The sequence below is a fragment of the Arvicanthis niloticus genome, chromosome X (genome assembly GCF_011762505.2).
Source record: "Arvicanthis niloticus isolate mArvNil1 chromosome X, mArvNil1.pat.X, whole genome shotgun sequence".
Classification (NCBI taxonomy): domain Eukaryota; kingdom Metazoa; phylum Chordata; class Mammalia; order Rodentia; family Muridae; genus Arvicanthis; species Arvicanthis niloticus.
Window position 1 is genome coordinate 34063416 of NC_047679.1, and position 27444 is coordinate 34090859.

Here is a 27444-nt window from a genome sequence, read left to right on the forward strand (position 1 = left end):
ACAAAGGTGTGTGTGTGTGTGTGTGTGTGTGTGAGAGAGAGAGAGAGAGAGAGAGAGAGAGAGAGAGAGAGAGAGAGAGAGACTGATAGATGCAGAAAGAAAGAGACAGAAAGAGAATTGAGAATGGCATATGGCTTAGTAAACTCAAAGCCTATCTCCAGTACCATCTTTTTCTAACAAGGCCATGCCTTCTAAATCTAAACAAACTTCAGCACCAACTATAGACTAAATATTAATATCTGCACCTATATGATACTCTTATTCAATCTACCATAACATCCTTTACAACACTTGTGACCCAGCTGATGTCTAAGAACCAAGGGATAAATATTATCTGCATTTTGTTTTGAGGACACAATCTTCATAGAAAATTGACAAAACTATCCAAACTAATAAATAGAATCTAGCAAAACTGTGCCAGGAAACCTCTAAGAAGTAGATATTGTTATGTATTGCCTTCATGAGAATCAGAATAGATTTAAAAATCTAGCATCAAGTTTACCCTCTGTGAACCTCTATTAATTGGAAGGACATTCCTCATACTATGTCTGATCTTAGACACCATGGACATTAAACTACTTCATACATAATAAATCTAGGTCACAAACAGCTACCACTATAGGAATATGGAAATAAGATTATGGCCAGTGACCTAGGCAACTTAGTCAGTCAAGCAGGTCTCAAGGGAGGGAGTGAAGATTGAAAAGAAAAAGACAATTAGACAAAACTATATCATGACTCCAGACAGTACTGAGGCTGAAGCAGCTTTATTTTTTCCTAGTCTGCTTTTATATTATTTTAGGTATATCTAAAAAACATGATCAGTTCTTAGATCAAAGACAAAGTAATCAAGAGAAGTAGTAAACAAGGAGATCACCCAAGATAGTAATCAAGCAAAGTAGTAAGCAAAGAGATCATACAACATAGTAATTAACCAAAGCAATAAGCAAAGCCCCATGTTCACTGTTTCTAATATTCTTATTTGAGCCTACTTCCTTGTCCGAGCCCACTGACAAATCCGAAATTCCTAGAAGCAGCACTAAAAGCTCTCAACAATGTAGTCTAAAATATGAAGCAAAAAGATCATAGACACTGGAAACTGAGTCCTTCTAAAATCCTGGAAAGAATGATCCATAAACAAGTTGATAACATTATAAGAAGAACCTCATCAAATTATTCTGACAAACCTTATGGATGTCAAAGTGCTGGAAGTCAGATTAGGGCTCATATATCTCAACTAAAACAAGAAACTTCAAATCAGAAGATATAACCTGAAGACTTACAGAAAATTGCCTCTCTAAGTGATACATCACACACAAACATATACTGTAGAAACCTTTCATGTTACTTCACCTAATTTTGATCCATAGAAGTTAATGGACAAGCCCACCTTGCTTATCCAGAAAGCATGGATAACTAAGGTATCCTCCTGCTACAGCATGCTGTATCTTTGCCTCATTTATTGATCTTCTTTCCATAGATGCAACCCAAAGTATTTTCATCTGTAATTTTTTATCAGTTTCAAATGCTAGATTAAAACATAGCCATGCTATCATATATAGAAAACCAATAACAGTTCCAGTGACACGTTAGATATTTGTGACATTTTCCCATTTTCATGAGCTGAATCCATTCCTGACTATACCAATTTTAGGTGCTTGTAGCTTCCACATGTTTTTACAATGCATTAAATGTTATTTATGATGAAAATCAACCTTAACCTAAGTATAAGATCTTCAGAAGATGTTGCATAAGTCAAGAATCTCAGTATTTTCTCATTCCTTTTAAATATGATTCTTTTTGTGTGTGAAGAGCTGAAACAAAGCTCTATTAAACCATATCATTGCCAATGAATTTGGATATTACAGATATTTTACAATATTTAGAGCTTTAAGGCACTGAAATGGTCATCTAACATGCCATGTACATTTTATTAAATGAAAAGAAAAATGGACATTATTTTTTATATTTTCTTGTCATACACTTCTAGCATAAATTTTATTTGCTACCCTTCAAAGTACTAATGAATATCAACAGGAAAGAAGAAATCATTCAAAACCAATAACCTCTTGACTGTTTTACATGGATGCTCTTTCTAAGTGCTTTGAAGAATAAAGAAATGGAAGCAATGTTGAATTTTCCCCTCATTTTATGTATCAATGATTTTTCACCAGGGTGAACAGGGTAAACAGGGCAGCTTAGACACTTAGGGATATGTGGTATGATAATCAGCATTAGTTGTTAGGGTGGCAAAAATCTAGAATCACCTTGAAGATGAATCTTTGATCATTTGTTTATTGAATTACCTTATTATAGCAATTGACATGGTTTAAGACTCAGTTTTTTAGTTAGTCTTCTATTTGCTATGATAAAACATTATGACCAAAAGCAAGTTGGTGAAGGAGGTGTTTATTTCATCTTACAGAATGATGTAGTACATCATCCAGACAAGTAAGGGCAGGTACTCAAGCAGGACAGAAACTCAGAGGCAGGAAATGATATAGAGAAAATGGAGGAATGTTTGTTACTGTTTGCTCCCGATGAGTTGCTTAGACTGATTTTTAAAAAAAAATAAATAAATAAGGGCTAGAACAAGAAACCTCAAAGTGGTTGCAACTACAATAGGCTGGGCCCTTCTATATTAATCATCAATGGAGGAAATGCATCATTGGCTTGCTTATAGGCCAATTTGATGGAGGAATTTTTTCAACTGTGGTTCCTTCTTCTGAAATGCTTCTAGCTTATGGCAATTTGAAATAAAACTAACCAGCACAGTCACATAAGATAGATGACATTTTTATAGTCAGGAATATTGGACAGTATAAAATGGAGAGAGCAATATAGGCAATAGCATGCACATATTAATTGCTCTTACTTTTTCATGATTTTCAATTTTATTTCATACATTTTATGTAACTTTTATGTATTATTATTTATTTTATTGAAAACAGACTCTTCTCTCATACAATGTATCTCAACCACAGTTTTCCCTTCCTCCATTTTCTAAGCCCCACCCACAGCTCCCCTTTTTCCCCATATCTACCCTCCTTCATTTTCCTTCAGAAAGGAGCAGTACTCCAAGCAATAACAACCAAGCATGACAAAACAAGGTATGATAAGATAAGACAAAAGCTCTTATATTGAGTTTGGACAAGGCAACCTAATAGGAGATAAAGAGTCCCATGAGCAGGCAAAAAAAAAAAATAAGATACACCAGCTCCCATTGTTAGGAGTCCCAGAAAACAACAAGGTTTTAGCCACAACATATATGTAGAGAATCTGGTGGAAACCCATGCAGGTCCTGTGCTTGCTGCTTCGGTCTCTGTGATTTTATGTGAGCCCTGCTGGAAATGTTATGTTGCTATCCTTCATCCCCTCTGACTCCTAAATTCATTGACTTTTTTGGCCATGTGTGTTTGGTTCTATTCTATATCTCTGAGATATCCAATCTCTGGTTCCTAGTCATCCAAACATTGTCAAGCATGGGATTCCTCTTGTGGCATGGTTCTCAAGTTAAACCGGTCATTGGCTGACTATTCCCACAAGTTCTGAACCTCCATTACCCCAATACATCTTGTAAGTTGGGTTGTAGTTAAAAGGTTTTGTAGCTGGGATGGTGTCTGGGTTTCCCTTTTAGTAACCAGCAAAGTATCTCCCTGTTCAAAATAGCCAAGACCATAGGGGCAAGGTTTCATGCAGGCATCAGCTGGACCTCTCTATCTTCAATAAGCTGTGTGGAACTTGTCCTCAGCAATGTTGATCCATGATCATGAGACTAATGCTCTGTCCTAACACCAGCATGGGTTGTTTGGGGATCTTCGTGGAAATTCTTCTGCCAACAACTTGACCTAATGAAACCAGGCCCAACACTGAAAGCCTTGCCTGGCTACAGAAGATGATCAGTTTAGACTCTGTGTCCTCTATTACTAGGGGTCCTCACTAGAGTCACCGTTATAGATTCCAAGAAATTTCCACTGTACTAGTTTTCTACACTACCCTTCAAGAGACTTCCTCCAATTCTACCTGTCTCTTCCCATTCTCTCTTCTTCCATCCCTTCTCCCCACACCTGATTCCTCCCACTCCTGTATCCACCTTCCCCTTATGACTGTGTTTTTAAAGTAAATGTTTGCTTTAATCTCCTGTTGATATTACTTTCCTGTCATAATGAATTGTGCTTTGAACTGTAATCCTAAATACATCCTTTCTCCATTAAGTTGTGTTGGACTGAGTCCTCTTTCAAATTAATCAGAAAATTTAAAAAAATAAGTTGGATTGTTAAAATGAAGTAGAATAATTGTGCTGACAATCCTACAACTTGGATCTTAGCACTTTGGAACTCTGTTTTTTTCTGATTAGAAAATCAGTTCCATAGTCTCATCCCTAGCTCTGTAGGACACCCTTCACCCATCCTCTATCTCTAGTGGATCACATGGATCTTCCCAGACTAACATCCTTCCCCATATTCATTATACAATTCAACTCCTATTTATAGCAGAAACTCTCTGAGAACTCACAGGCTACTCCAGCCACAGAAAAGGGTAGGCTAACTTCAAAAAACTTTTCCCCCAGTTCCTCCAAAACCACCCCTTGGGCTCATCCCTAGATGTGTAGCAGAATACCTGCTGCAGTCCCTGTTAGCCCTTTGCACAATCTTCAGTGAACTACACATATCTTCCCCTTTAAAAGTCTTTCTTAAACTCATTGCTTTCTTTAAGCCCAGTAACAGTAAGTGCTCCCTAAGAATACACAGGCCACTTTGGCCAAGGAAGTAGATAGGTTAACTGTAGACCTTCACCTTTATTAATTTCATCTTTCCAAGTCCAATCTGTCAGTCTCATGCTGAGATCTATGTCAGACCTTATGCTTTGACCTCTCCTCAATTTCTGCCCCAATTGCCAGGGGGACTAAGAAGTTCCTGGTGGGATCATAGTACTTTCGTCCATCCTGTAGATCCCTCCTTTTATTCCAACCTTATTTCTAAGTATCAGCATCCAATAACTTGAAGTACATTTTACCTGGAATCCTCAGTGAACACACCTATCAGGATTTCAGTAGGATTTCCTAACAGACAACACAGAAACACCACTCTTTCCTAAGAACCAGGAAGGGCAACAGAAACCAAGCTACAAAATATCCACCCAACAAAGATAAGATAGATATTAGCATAAAAATAATGAAAATTAGCAAGACCATACTTATCCACTAGAGCCCATTAACTTTTCCACAACAGGAGGAAGGACTCCTGGGAGCTCTCACACATAGGAACATAGGATAATAAAATGAAAGGATCTCAGGAGCTTGAGCACACCAAAACTTTGGAGCCCAGAAGCAGCCTGACTCCCAAGACCTATCACATCACAACAAGGGTCTCAGGATCACAGGATCACAGAGACAGCTGGACTCTGAGGAGTTTTGACACAGCCAAGATAAGAGAAAAGACAGGCTCCAGTCAGAGACAGTGAGTGAAGGAACGACTAGAAATAACCAAATGGAAAAAGGCAAACACAAGAAAATAAGCAACAGAAACCAAGGTTACTTGGCATCATAAGAACCTAGTTCTCCCACCATAGCCAGTCTTGAATACCTGATGACACCAGTAAAGCAAGATTCAGATTTAAAATCACTTCTCATAATGAGGATAGAGGACTTTAAGAAGGACATAAATAACACTCTCAAAGAATTGGAGGAGAACACAGGTAAACAACTAGAAGCCCTTAAAGTGGAAACACAAAAATCCCTTAAAGAATTACAAGAAAACACAGTCAAACAGGTGAAGGAGTCCAGCGAGGTGTCTGTTGTTCTGGGTGCAGTGTCTCCTCTAGGATATCTAGGGATATGTTGTCTGATGCTCTGAGTTCAGTTGTTCCTCTGTGGCTCTGGGTTGAGTGGACCTTCCAGTATGTCTCAGGCGGAATCCGGGGTCCACACAACAGTAGACAGGGCAGAGGTCTGGTCCAGGCCTCAGATCTGGGAGAGGGGCGGAAGGGGAGTGCTAGTCCGCAGGGGCGGGAAGGGGGGGGTATCTGCTGGAATCTGAGCGCTCACAGCACCCAGCTATGGGCTTAGGGCAGTGTGTGGGTCTTCCTCATAATCAACGTTTTTTATAGAAGAAGTTGCAAGGATGTAAAAGGAAATAGCAGGATGTAATTGTTCTGATAGGGGTAATGAGGAAACTTGGGTAATTCTTAAGGAACATGGATGGAGTACTAGAGAAGGGAGGAGGGAGGTAAAATTATACTGTGAATGGCTAAAGCTGCCACAAGGAATCACACTACTAACAATTTACACAAAAGTAAACCTATACTGCATGCACTGCATGCAATATATATATATATATATATATATATATATATATATATATATAATGTATTATATATGTATTATATACATATATATGTGTGTATATATACATATATTAATATATATTAATTATATATTAATATATAATTGATCATATATAGAATCAACTTTTTTCAACTCAACTTATACGACTCTCTCCAAGAGCCAAAGACCACCTAATACAAAATTTAATATCAGACATAAGAAGCCCTCTTTTTAATTGTTAACCAGGGCTCTCTAAAAGACTCCACAAACATAGCTATGATCATTGTTAAAGTTAGCTGTCCCTAGAATTGTAAGGTATATCTTCATTGTTGGCAACACCATGCACTTTGGAAACATAACACCGGGGCCCCTGAGCTGGAACTGACTTGAATGCGTTCTCCCTGAGGTCCAGATTTCACGGTACCAGAAGCTGCCATACAAGTTCACAACAGAGAAAGGCAAGCAGAAGTCCTACTTAGCCATGATATCTATGAACTACATCAATGACTAGAACAGTATAATCCTACAGGTACAATAGTGGCATACATACCTTGGCTTTAACCAATAAGTCTCTAAATGTACTAAAGACATGCTCAACAGATATGTGCCATGCCTGGTACTAGAAACACAGATAACTAATCAGTGCTATTGAAGTCATGGTTATTGATGATAATCTACAATCACTAATTTACTAAATCGGGGTAATCTCTAATATCAATCCATAAACATTTGTCCTTATACCCATAGGTAACTAACAATTTCATATCCCATGAAGGAAACTTCTCATTGCAACAGAGGCTACTGTAGAAAACCACAACCAATCAAAAGCAGGGACCAGTCCCAATAAATGCACCAATAAAACATTCCTATACATAAGGCTCAGGAAATAATGCTGAAGAGAGGACAGATTTATTCTAAAAGCCAGAGGAACAGACGGTTTGCTGTGAAATTGTGTATTCTAGTAACATCAGAAGCTATACCTATGGAAGGCCACAGAAGTAAAACTTCAATTACCATTTTTGATTATCCTTGTATATCTTTTTTTAAAATTTCTTGATTTACAATGCAGCTCCTCCAATTATTAAACTAACTCTCCTTTGAATTTCTAGGGTCTTTTCACTAAGTCAGACAAACTTATTCATTATAGTGTTAACATTAATATGGTGTGATAGTTACTGTTAATTTCACAGGATCTAGACCAGTAGTTCTCAACCTTCCTAAAGCTGAAACCCTTTAATATTGTTCCTCTGTTGTAGTGACCCAAACAATAAATTCATTGTATTGGTACTTCATAACTGCAATTTTGATGCAGTTATGAGTAGTAATGTAAATATCTGATATGAACTATGATAGATATGGGGCTCCTGTGGAGGTCATGACCCACAATGTTAAGAACTACTGATCTAGAGTTGCATATAATAAATTTCTGAACACACCTGTGAGAGATTATCTAGATTTTATTAGCCTCTGGGAATGACTATATGGTGTTATTTTACGTAGATTAGTTGATTTGGGAAGACCTGTACTGAAAGATGGCAGGACCATTCCCTGGGCCTGGGTCATAGATTGCATGGAAAAGAAAAACCAGGCCAAACACAGCACTTGCCTATCTCTGTTTTCTCACTGTGGATAAAATGTAACCAGCTATCCTGCCCCCATGACTTCCTTACCACTATGGACTGGGTCCCATACTTCCAGCCAAAATTAACCCGTCTTTCAAGAATATCAGCTGCAGTAAGAAAAAAATCCAGAACTCATAACACTAATTGGGAAAGATTTTATTTAATGAAAATCCATAAGCCAATTGAACTACTGAAGCAACCAAGACAGAAAATCACAGGAGGCCGAATTATCATCATTGGGCATGGTTTTGAATGTAGAATATTCAGAAAAGAGTCTGGAAATTTTAAGTAGGTATCTGAAGAATGCTTGCAATTACTCTTGGTAATTTTAGATTTTCAAGTCTATTTAAGTTGGAAATTTACTTTTAAATAGTATAGCGCACTCGGTAACGTGGGGGACGAGTGAAAGAAAGGGGAATTATGCCACCTACTAGAAATAAGAAGCAGGAAATAGTTGCCATTGCCAGTGCAGCGCCAACTTTTTGACTATCCGGGAAAGAGGGTGTATGGAAAGATGGGGGGAAGGCAATCCCATCCTTGCGAAAGATCGATAAATAATTGTACAGGATGGAAAGGAAGACAAAGCTGCTAGCAATGATGTTCAGAATCCCTGGAAGGCGGAACGGATTGAAGGTGTTTATCTTCCGGAGTCTCCCTGAGTACAATTTCCAAAGAGCAACGATGACAGAGAATGTGGCAGTAATGCCAAGAAAGCTTGCGATGAGTAACAGATGTTGGGCAACTCGAATATCCAGAGGGATGAAGGTGTCCTGGTAGGTGTATTTGTAACACACTCTGTTAAAGCTGGAATTGCTTTCCTGGTGGTAAACGCAGGTCCTCCACATGCCTACTAAGGTTATGCCTGGCTTGGACTCCATGGGCTCTTGAAAGAACCATACTCGCCATTGAGGGAGGCTCATAGAGACACTACAAAGAAACCATGCCATGGTTCCTGCAGCAAAACCTCCTATCTGCCGCTTGGCATGCTTTCTGACAATCATCACGGTGACAGTGATCTCTTGGAAACTGAAAAAAAAACACACAGGATATCATAAGGATGGTCTCTTCAGGCCTAAAAGAATGTCTTCTATGGGATCAATACCAGGAGAAAAGGGTCATGTTGAGCAAGTCAGCCTCTGATCAGGAAATCTCTTGCAGAAAGTATGTCCTGATCAAACTCAGAGAAGGTCCAACTCTCTGTGGCAACATTTACTAGCAGGTTGATAATCCACACAGGATCTAAGATTTTCTTTTTCCACTGTTTAGAGACTCCCAATGAAGTTCAGCCCCAAATATCTAGCCACCAAGATGGCCATTATAGCATGAAATTTTATACTGAAAATAGGAAGCCACTTCAAGCACAACAATTGAGTAATTTATACAGTATCCATACCAGGTAGTTACATGTCAACTTTCAAGAGATGAATGTTATAATACATTAAAACTATGGTATTTTGGGCTTGGCACATTTCACTTGACCACATTTTTTGTTATTGTTGTATGGCTCTGCAGTCCTGGCTGGACCAGAACTATGCTCCTAATCTGGCCTTCACATAGAGGCCATCCTTCTGCCTCTTCTTCCCAAATACTGCTATTAGAGTTCCCAGATACATAAAATTATCAACATCATGTTTTCAAAAATTGTACTTTCTCTGCTCCATTATTGAGCTTTGACATGTAGATTGATACCAACATTTATTTATTATAAATAGTGTCATGTGCTTTGTGCATTTCATTTGTGTGCATGTGTGTACGTGTGTGTGTGTATAAAACATCAATCAAGTAGCAGAATCATTCAAAATGTCTTAGTAAGTTTTTCTATTACTGAAATAAAATGCTATAAACCAAAAGATACTTTGGTAATGGGAAAGGGTTTCTATTTTCTTATGGGTATATATAAAACTTATGTTGATATAAATTCTCATTTCCCTTGGATTTTATCCTTAGGAGCAGAAATACCTCTGTGTAGTATCATATCTAGTGTGTATTTAGAATTTACTAAATTGAAAATAGGAATAAGTATAGAAAACATAATATATAAAGAAAGCAAATGAGGGTATAATAACCAAACCATAATCTACAACTAAGAATACAAATATCAAAACTACAAAATGACTGAGATTAATAAAACTTTCCAATAATAATTTTAAGTACACTGAACTCTACTCAATAAAAATACTCAAGCTGAATAAAGGAACAAGATCTATCTTGTTGTGGTCTGCAAGGAACTTGTCTTACTTTCAAAGTTAGAGGCCACGTTAAATTTAAAAATATGAAGACAGTATCTTAAACAACAAATGAGTAGTTATCTTCATCCTAATATAAAAAACCTCCAAAATAAAAGAAAAAAATGAAAAAGGACAAAGAAGGATGTTTTAGGTACACATCATCCAACTTCTCCATCCAGCTTGATCTGTGAATGAGATCTTCTCTAGCTTCTAACTCAGTGAGTACTTATGAACCTCCCCAGATGCACAGACTTCCCTAATGCCAGATCCATCTTTGAGACCTGCATCCTAACCCAAGCCTAGTCTACCCATCACTCCCTAAACCACAAAAAACCTTTAGGCTTCTGCCAGGAGCCATCCTACCTGCCCCTCCATCCCATGGGCTCCTGTCACACAACTCACAACACTTCCATCCAGTCAGACCTAATCCTATCCTCAAGGCTTGGAATAAGAGGCATATCCTATATACCAGGCTAGCTAACTATTTTCAGTAGATTTCATTTCTCCTTAGCCATTTCCAACCTCTAAATCTAACATGCCTGCACCCGTACATCCTCTCTTTTGACTCAATCCACTCTGTCTATATAAGAAAAACTAAGAGGACACATGCCGAGATCTCATTGTAAAAAATGCAACCAATATGAATGATTAAGCTAGTGTATTCTATCAAAAAAACCTACCAAATCTGTACAAGTGCTTGCTAATGAGAACTATATAGATGAACTATGGTGTGTTGAATATGTATGACCCATGGTGTGCCATTATTAGAAGGTGTGGCCTCTTTGGAGTAGCTGTGACCTTGTTGGAGGAAGTGTGTCATTGTAGAGGCATGTTTTAAGACTCTTCTGCTAGCTGCCTGGAAGAGACAAGTCTTTGGAACAAGATATAGAACTCTCAGCTCCTTCTCTAGTGCCAAAATTCCAAACTCCATGAACATCACCATGCTTCCCGCCTTGATGATAATTAACTGAACCTCTGAACCTGTAAGCCAACCTCAATGAAATGTTGTTCTTTATAAGAGATGTCTTGGTCATAGTGTCTCTTCACAGCAATGGAAACCCTACCACAATTATAACACATAATTTAAAAGAACAATCATAGATGTCAGTGGAAAATTCAATGAGTATAAGAAGACACACACACAAAAACAACTCAATAAAGTTAAAGAAAAAGAACAGAAGAAGAATAAATGTCTGAATGATGTGCAGGAACACATAAGAATGATAAAAATTACAAAGACAGCCCTGCCCTCCTGCAGTCTGAGGCCTGCGAGTGAGTGCACCTAGGAGCCCCCCAGACACTTTCTGGGGGATCCATAGAACCCATAGCCAGCGCTAGCAAACCCTTCCGCCGCTCGCCCCTCCTGCAGTCTGAGGCCTGCGAGTGAGTGCACCTAGGAGCCCCCCAGACACATTCTGGGGGATCCATAGAACCCATAGCCAGCGCTAGCACGCCCCTTCCGCCGCTCGCCCCTCCTGCAGTCTGAGGCCTGCGGGTAAATGCACCCAGGAGCCCCACAGACACTTTCTGGGGGATCCATAGAACCCATAGCCAGCGCTAGCACACCCTTCCGCCGCTCGCCCCTCCTGCAGTCTGAGGCCTGCGAGTGAGTGCACCTAGGAGCCCCCCAGACACATTCTGGGGGATCCATAGAACCCATAGCCAGCGCTAGTACGCTCCTTCTGCTGCTCGCCCCCCCTCCGGTCTGAGGCCTGCAGGGTCTGAGTCCCAGACCAGACCTCTACCAGGTCTGCAGTTGTGTGGACCCCGGATTCCACCTGAGACATACTGGAAGGTCCACTCAACCCAGAGCCACAGAGGAACAACTGAACTCAGAGTGTCAGACAACATACCCTGAGATATCCAAGAGGAGACACTGCACCCAGAACAGCAGACATCTAGCTGGACTGCTACCTTGGAGGCACCATATCCTGAGGCATCCTAGAGATACCACTGTAATCAGGGCAGCTGGAAAAAAATCACAAAGACATCTGGACTCCTAGAAGACCAAACAAAAGCGAGACAACTGGAAAGACAGGCTTCAATCAGAGACAGAAGTACAGGTAGCACTAGAATTAACCAGATGGCAAAAGGCAGGCACAAGAACGTAAGCAACAGAAACCAAAGTTACATGGCATCATCAGAACCCAGTTCCCCTATCATAGCAAGCCCTGAACACCCCATCACACCAGAAAAGCAGGATTCAGAATTAAAATCACTTCTCATGATGATGATAGAGGACTTTAAGAAAGACATAAATAACACTCTCAAAGAACAGATAGAAACCCTTAGAGAGGAAACACAAAAATCCCTTAAGGAATTACAAGAAAATGCAACCAAACAGGAGAAGGAATTAAACAAAACCATGCAGGATCTAAAAACGGAAGTAGAAACAATAAAGAAATCACAAAGGGAGAACATCCTGGAGATAGAAAACTTAAAAAAACGATCAGGAGTCATAGATACAAGTATTACCAACAGAATACAAGAGATGGAAGAGAGAATCTCATGTGCAGAAGATACCATGGAAAACATTGACACAACTGTCAAAGAAAATGCAAAATACAAAAAGCTACTAACCCAAAATATACAAGAAATCCAAGACACAATGAGAAGGCCAAACCTAAGGATAATAGGAATAGATGAGGGGGAAGACTCCCAACTTAAAGGACCAGTAAATATTCTCAACAAAATTATAGAGGAAAACTTCCCTAACCTAAAGAAAGAGATGTCCATAAATATACAAGAAGCCTACAGAACTCCAAATAGTTTAGACCAGAAAAGAAATACTTCCCGCCACATAATAGTCAAAACATCAAATGTACAAAACAAAGAAAAAATACTAAAAGCAGTAAGGGAAAAAGGCAAAGTAACATATAAAGGCAGACCTATAAGAATTACAACAGACTTCTCACCAGAGACCATAAAAGCCAGAAGATCCTGGACTGATATCATACAGACCCTAAAAGAACATAAATGTCAGCCCAGACTACTATACCCAGCAAAACTGTCAATCATTATTGATGGAGAAACCAAAATATTCCATGATAAATCCAAATTTACACAGTATCTCAACACAAACCCAGCACTTCAAAGGATAATTGGTGGAAAACTCCATCACAAGGAGGGAAACTACAACCTGGAAAAAGCAGGAAAGTAATCCTCCAAAAACCGTAAAAGAAGGTAGCTACACAAACATATCTCCACTGCCAATAACAAAAATAACAGGAAACAACACTCATTTTTCCTTAATATCTCTTAATATCAATGGACTCAATTCTCCAGTAAAAAGACATAGACTATCAGACTGGATACATAAACAGGACCCAACATTTTGCTGCATTCAGGAAATGCACCTCTGTGGAAAGGACAGACACTACCTCAGAGTAAAAGGTTGGAAAACAATCTACCAAGCAAATGGTCCCAAGAAACAAGCTGGAGTAGCGATTCTAATATCAAATAAAATCAGTTTTCAACCAGAAGTAATCAAAAAAGATAAAGAAGGACACTTCATATTCATGAAAGGAAAAATGTACCAAGAGGAACTTGCAATTCTCAACATCTATGCCCCAAATGTAAGGGCACCCACATACATAAAAGACACTTTACTAAAACTTAAAGCAGACATTGCACCCTACACAATAATAGTGGGAGATTTCAACACCCCACTCTCAGCTATGGACAGATCATGGAAACAGAAACTAAATCGAGACACAATGAAACTAACAGAAGTTATGAACCAATTGGACTTAACTGACATCTATAGAACATTTCATCCTAAAACAAAAGAATACACCTTCTTCTCAGCACCTCATGGTACCTTCTCGAAAATAGACCATATAACAAAACAGGCCTCAACAGATACAAAAAGATTGAAATAATCCCCAGCACCTTATCAGACCACCATGGATTAAGACTTGTCTTTGACATGGACAAAAACATCAGAAAACCGACATACACTTGGCAACTGAACAATGCTCTACTCAATGATAACTTGGTCAAGGAAGAAATTAAGAAAGAAATTAAAGACTTTTTAGATTTAAATGAAAATGAGGACACATCATATCAAAACATGTGGGACTCACTGAAAGCAGTACTAAGAGGAAAAATCATAGCTCTAAGTGCTCACAAAAAGAAAGTGGAAAGAGCATACATCAACAACTTGACAGCAAACCTGAAAGCATTAGAACAAAAAGAAGCTAGTATACCCAAGAGGAGTAGACGGCAGGAAATAGTCAAACTCAGGGCTGAAATCAACCAAGTCGAAACAAAAAGAACTATACAAAATATCAACAAAGCCAGGAGCTGGTTCTTTGAGAAAATCAACAAGATAGACAAACCCTTAGCCAGACTAACCAAAGGGCGCAGAGACAGCATTCAAATTAATAAAATCAGAACTGAAAAGGGAGACATAACAACAGGAACAGAGGAAATTAAAAAAATTATCAGATCCTACTACAAAGGCCTATACTCAACAAAATTGGAAAATCTGGAGGAAATGGACAATTTCTAGATAGATACCAGGTACCAAAGTTAAAGGAGGAGCAGATAAACCACCTAAACAGTCCAATAACGCCTAAAGAAATAGACACAGTCATTAAAAATCTTCCCACCAAAAAATGTCCGGGGCCAGATGGTTTCAGTGCAAAATTCTTTCAGACCTTCAAGGAAGACCTAATACCAATCCTCTTCAAGTTATTCCATCGAATAGAAACAGAAGGAACACTACCCAATTCATTCTATGAAGCTACCATTATACTCATACCTAAACCACAGAAAGACCCAACAAAGAAAGAGAACTACAGACCAATCTCTCTTATGAATATCGATGCAAAAATACTCAATAAAATTCTCGCAAACCGAATCCAACAACATATCAAAACAATTATCCATCAAGATCAAGTAGGCTTTATCCCAGGAATGCAGGGATGGTTCAATATTCGGAAATCCATCAATGTAATCCACTACATAAATAAACTCAAAGAGAAAAACCACATGGTCATATCACTAGATGCTGAGAAAGCATTTGACAAAATTCAACATCCCTTCATGTTAAAAGTCTTGGAAAGATCAGGAATACAAGACCCATATCTAAACATAGTAAAAGCAATATACAGCAAGCCAGTAGCCAACATCAAACTAAATGGAGAGAAACTTGAAGCAATCCCACTAAAATCAGGGACTAGGCAAGGCTGCCCACTCTCACCTTACCTATTCAATATAGTACTGGAAGTCTTAGCTAGAGCAATTAGACAACAAAAGGAAGTCAAAGGGATACAGATAGGAAAGGAAGAAGTCAAAATTTCACTATTTGCAGATGATATGAATAGTATACTTAAGTGAACCTAAAACTTCCACCAGAGAACTCCTAAACCTGATAAACAACTTTAGCAATGTGGCTGGATATAAAATCAACTCAAACAAATCAGTAGCCTTCCTCTACTCAAAGGATAAACAGGCAGAGAAAGAAATCAGGGAAATGACACCCTTCACAATAGCCAGGAATAAAATAAATTACCTTGGAGTGAATCTAACAAAGCAAGTGAAAGATCTGTATGACAAGAACTGCAAGTCTCTCAAGAAAGAAATTGAAGAACATCTCAGAAGATGGAAAGATCTCCCATGCTCCTGGATTGGCAGGATTAATTTAGTAAAAATGGCTATCCTGCCAAAAGCAATCAACAGATTCAATGCAATATCCATCAAAATTCCAAATCAATTCTTCATAGAGATAGAAAGAGCAATTTACAAATTCATATGGAATAACAAAAAACCTAGGATAGCGAGAACTATTCTCAACAATAAAAGAACCTCTGGGGGAATCACCATTCCGGACCTCAAACTGTACTACAGAGCAGTAGTGATAAAAACTGCTTGGTATTGGTACAGAGACAGAAAGGACGATCAATGGAACAGAATTGAAGACCCAGAAATGAACCCGCATACCTATGGTCACTTGATATTTGACAAGGGAGCTAAATTCATCCAGTGGAAAAAGGACAGCATTTTCAACAAGTGGTGCTGGCTCAACTGGAGGTCAACATGTAGAAGAATGCAAATTAATCCATTCTTATCTCCTTGCACAAGGCTCAACTCCAAGTGGATAAAGGACCTTCACATAAAGCCAGGTACACTGAAAATATTAGAAGAGAAGTTGGGGAAGACCCTCGAATACCTAGGCACAGGGGAAAAGTTCCTGAACAGAACACCAATGGCTTATGCTCTAAGATCAAGAATTGACAAATGGGACCTCATCAAATTGCAAAGCTTCTGTAAGGCAAAGGACACTGTCAACAAGACAAAACAGCAAACCAACAGATTGGGAAAAGATCATTACCAATCCTACATCTGATAGGGGGGCTAATATCTAATATTTACAAAGAACTCAAGAAATTAGACGCCAAACAACAAAATAACCCCATTAAAAAATGGGGTACAGAGCTAAACAAAGAATTTTCAACTGAGGAAACTCGAATGGCCGAGAAGCACCTTAAGAAATGCTCAACATCCTTAGTCATCAAGGAAATGCAAATCAAAACAACACTGAGATACCACCTCACACCAGTCAGAATGGCTAAGATCAAAAACTCAGGTGATAGTAGATGCTGGCGAGGATGTGAAGAAAGAGGAACACTCCTGCATTGTTGGTGGTTTTGCAAGCTGGTACAACCACTTTGGAAGTCAGTCTGGCGGTTCCTCAGAAAATTGGACATAGCACTACCTGAGGACCCAGCTATACCACTTCTGGGTATATACCCAGAAAATGCCTCAACAAATAACAAAGACATATGCTTCACTATGTTCATAGCAGCCCTATTTATAATAGCCAGAAGCTGGAAAGAACCCAGATGCCCTTCAACAGAGGAATGGATACAAAAAATGTGGTACATTTACACAATGGAATATTATTCAGCTATTAAAAATAATGAATTCGAGAAATTCTTAGGTAAATGGATGGATCTAGAAAATATCATCCTGAGTGAGGTAACCCAATCACAAAAGAACACACATGGAACTTACTCACTGATAAGCGGAGATTAGCCCAAAAGTTTGAAACAACAAAGATTCAACTACCAGACGACATGAAGCTCATGAAGAAGAAAGAACAAGTGAGGATGCCTAGGTCTTTCTTAGAAGGAGTAACTAAATAACCAAGGGAGCAAATATGGAGACAAAGTGTGGGTCAGAATCTGAAGGGGGGGTTGTAGGGAGACCATTGTGTCTGGGTATTCATTCCATAGGCAGTCACCAAAAAATAGACGCTGATAGGGATGTCAGGATGGGAAAGCTGACAGCAGCCTGATAAGGCTGTCTCCTTAGAGGTCTCTCAGAGTCAGACATACCCAGAGACAGATACCCACAGCTATCCATTAATCTGATCAAAGTTCCCAATGGAGGAGTTAGAGAGTAAATTGAAGGAACCGTGAACCATAAGGGCTGGTGGCCCTGTGAGGAGAGCAAGAATACCAACCAGCCAGAGCTCCCCAGGGTCTAAACCACTAGCCCAGGAGCACATAGGGAGAGACACATGACTCCAGCTGTATATGTAGGGGAGGATGGCCCTGTTGGGCATAGGTGGGAGACAAGATCATTGGTACCCTGAAGGCTGAGCACTGAGGGGGGGGAATCTGAGGGTGGGGAGGGAGGCTGGGGGTAGGTGGGTAAACACCTTCATAGAGGCAGGAGGAGGGGGGATGGGATAAGGGGTTCCTGGGTGGTGGGGGAAATATGGTAAGGGGATAAAATTTGAAATGTAAATATTATATCCAATAAAAGAGGGGAAAAATAGAAAAGCGGTTAGAACCAACATTCTTAATAAAATGTCAGCCCTCTTTAAAAAAAAAAACTATCTTGATACTAAAATTTGTTTTGAGAATTGTATATTGCAGAATGATCAGCCTTGGTGTATCTACTCAACAAGCAAGCTGGGCAGACCTGCTCAAACCTCTGAGGTCCGGGAATTCCATCTGGAGGCAGTGAAGACACAGCATCAGAGGATTGTCAACTTGCTCTCCCCCCAACTCCTCTTCTAATATCTCAACGCCCATAATCAGCTTGAAGAAGCTAATGATGAGTCAGCGCCCCTATTCCCTGGGCATGGGGACTAAGGTGGTAAATGTTGGGCTGTCTCCCTAGGGAAAAGTAGTGGTTTTGTGGGAATAGAGAGGATTAGCTAGGGTTTATTGCATAGCGATAACCTATTAGTAGAAATCTGTATAATTAATATCAAGATGAAGATATAAATTCTTAAATGGCACCAATTTACTTTGTTTACAAATTTTAAGGTTTTCATTGGCATGAGATTCTTAGTGATATAAGAGTGAGATGAATATTGTTACTCTCATAGGCATTGTACCTGTATAACACACTTAGGAATACAAAGCTTAGACCCAGTCCTTCTTTAACTTTTTAACTGATTTGAGATGGTCAGCCTGTGAGTTAAGGGACTATAGCAAATTCATGACTTGGAGTTTATTATAAGGGTGTTCTCTATGTTTTATTTAGAAATAGCTGAGTGGAGTTAACAGGCAACAGTCCAGATTACCTTACATGGATAGCTGGTTTTCAAAACATCAGAAATCCTTAGAATTGACATGACAAACATTTCAGTATTAATGTTCATTTTCATTAGAGACCTGTCTGCTCCGGACAGCTTCCTATGTTAAATTCTAAGAAGAAATTGAGCATCCTTGGAGTTACTCCAGTTGTGGTGAGACAGCCACTAGGCAAGAATTGCCACTTTCCTTCTACAGACAAATTACTGTCCAGAAAAGGACACACTTGCAGAATAGTCGACTGATTATATCTGCCTAGACAGAGTAATCAGCCCTTAATAATTCTGCAGCACTAAGGTCTGTCAGATGATCCTGGGCCAGAAGGCAGAAGAACAGATGCTCCAACGTTTTGAAGTAGAGCGAGTGTCCAGATGTTCAGAGGTCTCTATAAATTGGCTAAGTTTTAGAAGCTATGCTTTGTGCTTCCCACAATTATAGTCAACTCAGTCATTCTGGATTTCTGATGGGGTTGAAAACTTATAGCTATTTACTTTGAGAGAAAAGATCTGAGTGTATGGTCATCAGCTGACGTTCATCCTAAAGCCAAGGAAAAAGCCAGGTTCAGAACTAAGTGTTTTAGTTAGGATAGATGACAGAGGTGCTGGTTAGTCAACAAAAGGATGGACTGGGTATTAGGACTATCTTGTACCTCACTGGTACAAATAGGCATAATTATGCTCTAATTGTATTTTGAGAGAAAAGTTTCCTTTTAACAGGAAGGGTGATGTGTAGGAGGAGCTAAGGTGGGAGGAGTACTGAGAGGAAGAAAAGGAGTAAGAAGAGGAGAAGAAGAAGGAGAGGAGAAGCTAGGTGATGAAAGAGAGATAGAGGGGGGAGACAGGGAAGCAGATGTTCATGTATCTCCACCAGTCAAAGATAGTTGATATATCTAGGTTGGGTAGTGGGTTACACCTCTGATTGAACAATACCAAACTTATAAAGCCTATGATTAACATTTCTTAAAAAATGTATAAATGCAAAAAGGAAAAGGGGGCATGAAATAGGGGTTTTCTAAGGGGGCAGAATGGGGAAACGGGATGGTATCTGAAGTGTAAATGAAAGATCTAATAAAAAAAAAAATAAAATAAAATAAATGTTAACACACACACACACAAAAAAAAAAAAAAAAAAAAAAAAAAGACAGCCCTGGAGTTGAGAACAGAATTCAATCAGGAGTTAGAAACATGGAAGAGAATTCAAACTAAAATGAAATCCAACAGCTAAAATAGAAAACTCAGAGGAAATCATTATAAGAAGAATGACTATAGCATAAGATAAAACATCAGGATTCAAAGCTAAGGTAGAGTATCAAGACAAAACAGATAGTTTTGTCTGGTATATGAGTCTAGGTTTGCCATCATATCTGTTATAATATGTATTGTATTGTTTCAAGCTCTATGATATAAATAGCCTAAACAATTTTATATCCAGCAAACCAAACATTAAAAAGTTCAGAAACTAAAGAAATCAAAACATTAGTATTTTTGAAATGTACCACTGAGGAAAATAACAACATAAAAATCAACAACCAGCTGATCATATTAACATACATGTCTTAGTAATAACTGTAAGAATGAATGTTCTAAATTCTCCAACCAAAAGACACCTACTTTCTGAATAGATTAAGAAAAACTCTATCTATTGCCTCCAGAAAACATACCCCAGTTTTGAAGAAAGAAAGCACCAAAAAGTAAAAGGATGGGACCAGGAAGCAAGTTGACTGATCTACCTTAATAGCTAACAGAATAAACTTTAAAATAAAATGAATAAAAGCAATAAAAATTATACTTTATTCTAATCAAAGTAACAGTTACCTGAGAAGGTAACAATACACTACATATAAGCTGAAGCATCCAATTCCATAAAAAAATACAAACAATTTAAAGACATAGATTAACATCAATCATTTATTGGAGCTTATTTCTATATACCACTTTTTCCAATACATAGTTAATCTAAATAAAAATAAAGAACCCATCATCAAAATTAATTGCCTTTTTATTGAACAAGTATCTATAAAATGTTCTACTTAAGCACCACATGAAAGCTTCTCTAAAATATGCTACATCTGGGGACTGAAAACATATCTTTATAAATTCAAAAAGACTGAAATTACTCTGTATATTCTATCTGATCACAATGCAATAAAACTTAAAACAAATCTCTAGTAAATACATAAACTCATAGAGATTAAAAAACTCACCATTAAATGACTGAGGGGGCAATGAAGAAATCAAGGAAGAAATAAAATACTCCTGTTTACTAAGTGAAATTGAAACTACAGTAAAATAATCCCACAGGGACACATTGAAACCAGCCCTGGAAAGGAAATTAACAGCTCTAGATGCCTGTCCTAAATCAATAAACCAGGAAGAACAGAAATAAACAACTTTATGGTTCATCTAAAACATTTGGAAAATCAATAACAAAACAAATCCAGACCCAGTTGATAGCAAGAAACACTACTACTACTACTACTATTAATAATAATAATAATAATAATAATAATAATAATAATAATAATAATAATAAATCACGAAAGAAACCAATACAAACATCTGGTCTTTTGAGAAGTTGAAGATGATTGGCAGACTCAGGTGCAAATAAAGAATGAGAAGGACATAAAACCAGAATCCAAACAAACAGGGGAATATAGTAACAGACATAAAAAATTCAGAATATTACAAGTGGATATTTTTAAAAAATATGTACTCCTTAAAGATGGAAAACCTAAAAGAAATGGCTGAATTTCTAGATTCATCCAAACCCCCAGAGTTAAACTAAAACTATCAAGAACCTAAACAGACCCATAATAAGTGAAGACATTGAAATATAATAAAGAAGAACCTTAAACCTTAGCCAGTTGGATTCACAGCAGAATTCTATTGATCTTTCAAAGTAGATATACTGCCAATACTTCTTAATTTATTCAACAAACAGTGACAGGAGTAGCACTTTTAAGCTTCTTCTATGAAATCTGTATGACTCAACTATTCAAAATGTGTAAAGACACAGTAGGAAAAGAAACAGAAGGCCACTATTGCTGATAAACGAAGATTGAACATTGCTCAATAAATAGTTGGAAGTAGAAAAAGACATACATCAAAAATGTTATCCACCAGGAGAAAATTGTCTTTATCTCTGAATTGTAGGGTTGGTTCAACATATGCAAGTAAGGAAATATAATAAACCATACAAGTAGACAGAAAGACAAACTCAAATTGTTATCTCAATAGACACAGAAAAAGTTTTTGACATAATCCAACATTCCTACATGATAAAGTCTTAGAGGATGTAAGACTGGAATGAACATAACTAAGCATGATAAAAGCTGTGTGGGGAAAACATTTTCAACATCATCCTAAAGGAAGAAAATCTTGAAACAATCCCACTGAAGTCAGAAAATATACCTTGATGTTCATTTTATCCACTCCTCTTTAAGATTGTTCTCAAAATACTAGCTGGATCACCAAGTAAAGAGGAGGTAATAAAAATAAAATAAAGTTGTCTAACTATCACTATGTAACAACGACATGATACTATGCATTAGTGGACTCAAATATTCTACTAGATAACCCATGGAAATGACAAATAAAGAGAGCTATGCGGCAGAATACAGAATCAGCTTGCACAAATGAATAGAATTTCTCTGAGAAAAATGAAAAGGAGATTGTGGACACATTCACAATAGCCTCAAAGAAAAGAAAATATCTAGGAATAAGCCTAACCAAGAAAGGGAAGAGAATTTTAAACCTCTGAAGACAGGGAAAAAGAAAGATACTAGAAATGGTAAGACATCCTATGCTCATGGGATAATATAAATAATATTGTGACAATGGCCATTTTACAAAAGATGTTTACAGATTCAATGCACTCTCATGCAATCACCATCTCACAGTTGTCAGGAATAGAAAGTGAACTATCCTAAAATTGATAAGGATCCACAAAAGAAAATGGATAGACCAAAAAACTGTTTTAATAGAACAATGCTGGAAGGATTACTATTCTACATCATGATATACTAAAGAGCTACAGTAATAAAAACATTACAGTACTGACACAAGAACTAACAGGTAGAACAATGAAAGCAAATTGAAAACCCAACCATGAGTACATATAAATTCAGCCATTTAATATTTGACAATTAATCATGCCATAAACATGAGCAAGGAGAAAAGAATACATATTGAACTAACAATGCTAGAAATACTGTATGTCCACGAGCTGAAGTGTGAAAGCAAACCTGTGTCCATCACCTTCTACATAAACTAACTTCAAATGGATCAAAGACCTAGACATGAAAGTCATGAAATTCTGAAATTGCTAGAAAATAACATAGGCAGTATCCTACCTACATAATATACTTTTAGGAAAGGACTCTCTAAATAGAACTCAATTTTCCTAGGAATTAAGCCCAACAACTGACCAGTGGAACTTCATAAAAGTAAAAGTTGGTATAAATTGCAGATAGAAATTATTTCTCTTGCTTTACTTTATCATTTTTTACTGGTCTCTGTGGCAGAAATTTCCTGCCCAATGTATTTGTAGTGGGAGCCCTGTCATTTGACAGGGAAGAGGGAGTTGGAGCTTGGAGTTGGGAGGAGGGAAGAATGAGAGGGAGGCAAAATGGCAGCAGACATGTACCTGTGTGTCTCTAGCAGTCTCAGGTAGTTATTCTTATCAAAAGGCTAGATAATTGGGATAACAATTCTAAATTGTGTGTGCATCTTGTGATTTGAATACTTGCTGATGTATAAATCCATTGGTTAACTTTATGCATTAAGAATCTTATTTCTACCGGGTACTGGGAATTGTGATATCTATTGCCAAGATGGCTGTTATTGTCTGGGGTTAAGCCAAGCACTGTGGGGGTGGTGGAGTTGGGAGGGGCTGTGGTTGTCTCTCTCTCTCTCTCTCTCTCTCTCTCTCTCTCTCTCTCTCTCTCTCTCTCTCTCTGTCTTTCTCTGTTTCTTTCCATATCTCTCTTCCTCAGTCTCTCTCCCTCCATCCTCTGTCCTCTCCACCCCCTATCTCTGCCTGTGGATCAGGATGTAGCTGTCAGATACTACTCCAGTGTCACACATGTTACATTCTCCCTGCTATGATGATAATGTTCTAAGCCTCTGAATCTGTAAGCTATGCCCTCATTTAAATACTTTATTTCATAACAGTTGCCTACATCATGGTGTTTCTTCACTTCAGTAGAACAGAGACAAAAGACAAAAATGGTGCATTTAAATTAAAATAATCATAATGATTAGGTACCCTCTTAGGGTCAATGGAAGAGAAGATCATCCCCAAAGAAAAGGAAATTGGAGAATAATGTCATTAAGAGGTAAAGGGGAAACTAGAATAGAAATATTAAATGGAGAGGGGGGTGATAGGCAAGGGTACAGGGCACTTGGGGGCAGGAGGAAGTAATAACACTAATGCATATTTGAAAAAAGTATGAAAACCTACTGCTGTAGAAGATTCCTAAAATATATACATATTTGACAAATTTAAATAGAGTTATTTATGATGGAAGAAACAATGTCTCAATTACATAAATTATGCCACAAAGTAAAACATCCAGTGCCATAAATGGGTTACATTTTGTTGAGCCATTGTGCAGATTTGGGATCTGTTTTTCATAGATCCCAAATATCAAATGGTACTGCCAAGACTCTTGATTACTCTCTATATCCTGGCAATAAGGTCCTATTCTTGAAGACACCACTTACTTACATCACCAACCAGAAAAGCTTTACCCATACTGCTTAGCTAGAAGGTACTTTGTGTGCTACCAGAAAAAAAAAAGCAACCATCAATTTCACCCAGCTTCAAATGTTGACACATACAATAGTAACAAGTTTTTAAAATATACTGATATAATAGTTGCACAAATGTTGTGTGGATAACCAATCACTCTTTCTTTATTGGATTTAAAACTCACTCTATGCAATAATTTGAAACCCCATGCAAAAACTTGGGATAAGGTCACAGGCCTAAAAGAAAATCTCATACGATTATTCTGCTAAAGAAACACAGCAATAAAATGAATCCCAATTATATAATGTTATGTGAATAGATCAGTATCTCATTAAATGTTCATCAAAAAGCTTCTTGTGGTAAAATGGTAATAATGCAGAGAACCACAAACTGTTCATTACACAGAAAATGAAAACTTTGAAATATTCACACTAAATTAGATGTCTTTATAAAATCCCCTCCCCACACAGTTCAGGGGTTTATGTACAAGAGGAGGCAGAAAGATATTTAAGAGCCAGAGGTGATGGATAAATACAAGAAAACAGCATCTTCTATACACAACAGGACTGATGTACACATGAACTCACAGAGATTGTGGCAGCATGTGAAAGGACTGCAAAAGTTAAAAGATACATAATACATACAGAGGAGAAGAGGTGGACAGAGGGTCCAACTCATTAGTAAACAATTATTTGCAACTTATAACTGCTAGGAAAGAGAAAATAAATTTTATTTAATAGATTATCACTGGGTATATCAACCACATACTAAGAGTTGAGACCATATTCTATAGTTATTTACCAACAAAAAATAGACTTCATTTTCAGAGACAGACAAGGGAGCAGACATGAGGAGCTATCTTCATAGGCACATTCTATAGGAACTAATTCCTGCCCAGCATCCCATTTGTTCAGATCCTTTTAAGTTGAAATTAAAAATTACATATGACTGATTCACACAAGAGCCTTTTGCAGATACAGGCTATATTGAAATGATAACACCACAGTAAATTAGAGACTAAACATACAGGTGCAGGTGTTAGAATGATTCCTACTTATAGATTTGAGGAGAGAAATTTTCAGATGAGTGGTAAATAGATCCAACTTATATACATTATATTAATTTGCCAGTCCCAAAAGATCAATTGACATATGATTTTACTAAAATGGACCCTGGTGTAGTCAAATCCAGATGGAGACAGTATAGTAGTTTTTTATAGCAGCCAGAGCAGTGAGAAATGTTAGATGACATTTTATTAGGAGAACATTTCAGCTGAGGTATATGAACAGTGGTGACATTTCCACATCACTGCAAATGTACATATAGCCATCAACCAATTTTTCAAAAGTAAGTCAAAAATTCTGATACTTAGCAACATTGATTACATATACAACAAAGATGGATGAAGAATCTACTTGCCTATGATGCTGTCTCCAAGTGAATTGGTGGCCCCTTATGTAGCAGACTGTGAAGATAACTGGATCAGTAGTGCTAAGGAGAATACACCTTTCTTAAAGACCTTCAAATCTAGTTGGTGACTTCCTAGCTGTGTGGTAACTAGCCTAATTCAGAGTTCTGAGACCTTTATTTTGTCATCAAATTCCAACTCTCACTGATATTATCTCCCAAGCTTTAGCCATTAGTAGAGGTGTGCAATGACAATGTGGGGGCTAATCACACAAGGTTTTCAATTTCTTTGTTGTGTGTTTTCTTGTACAACATTTGCAGGGTGTGATGTGTTTACCAGTGTTTGCCTGCTCATAGTCAAGTCCTACCTGACTGATTCATCCTTGTGTGCTGTTCCTACCTTGTTTTATTCTCTTTGAGGCATAGATTCTAACCCTGTAACTGGAGGTAGTGACATTTTAGAAGAGTCATTGCCATGTACAGGTCCAGGTACTGGCAGAAATAGAATCAACAAACTGGGGTTTATTCTGGTTAATTCATCAGAGATGTTCATAAACATCCAAGGATATAGAACAACCAATGAGACAATAGCTGTAATGAAAGGGAAAATACCCCAAACCACATGTAGAAAACTCCTTCAGTATACCACTGTAGATCATGGTAACATATAATATATAACACACACACACACACACACACACACACACACACACACACACACATATATATATATATATATATATATATATATTACAGTATTATACAGCTACATATTATGTTGAAACATTTAAGAATGCGTCTTATTGTTGCTTAATGAATAGCTCATTTAAAAATTATAAAATTAGCTCACTTCTAGTTCTAAAAAATGCAAAAGGAAAGGAATAAAGAGAGGCTGAACAGAAGTTAAGGAAAATAAGGAATGATGGAATTAGTAGCAATTTGGTATTTTTCTTATTTTTGTTTTTCTGTTAAGATAGTTTCTACATCTAGCTAATGATCACCTTGATATTGAAGTCACACTACCTCTGACTCCAGGGAACTTGTACTTCAGGCATGTTCTATTATAATTTTACTAAACACTTGTATTAGTTACTTTTCTGCTGCTGTGATAAAATACCCTGACAATCTTATAGAAGACAGAGATGACTTGGGCTTATGTTTCCAAATGTACAGTACAAAATGGCAGGAAAAACAGGATTGAAGGCAACCAGGTCAGGAAAATGAGACCTCATATCTGTATCTCATAGATACCAAACTAGAACTGGACAAGGCAATGAACCATCTATGCCCTCTATACAGGGCATGGATGGATGAGAAATTTACCTCAGCAAGACTCTACCTCCTAAAGGTTCCACAACATCCACAAAGACCACCATTTTTTGTGGGTCAAGTATTAAAATATGCGAGTCTATGTGGGACCCTTCTCATTTAAACCACAACAGCAACCATAGGAAAATAAGATAGTGAGTATCTATAGTTTTTTTACAATATTCTGTAACATGGTTACTTAAAATTCTATCCTCACTACTAGATACCTATCACAATAGAAAAAAAAC

The 27444-nt window shown here is 37.7% G+C and overlaps 1 protein-coding gene across 1 annotated transcript in view; it reads right to left on the minus strand.

Annotated features, from left to right (window-relative positions):
• Positions 1-8132: 8132 nt before the first annotated feature.
• The window catches only part of LOC117694026 (claudin-34-like), a 572054-nt gene continuing 552742 nt past the window's right edge, over positions 8133-27444 (minus strand). The window contains exon 6 of the mRNA XM_034484749.2: positions 8133-8973. Coding sequence (XP_034340640.2) covers positions 8313-8973 — 661 coding nt within the window. The 3' untranslated portion in view covers positions 8133-8312. The remainder of the gene's footprint in view (positions 8974-27444) is intronic.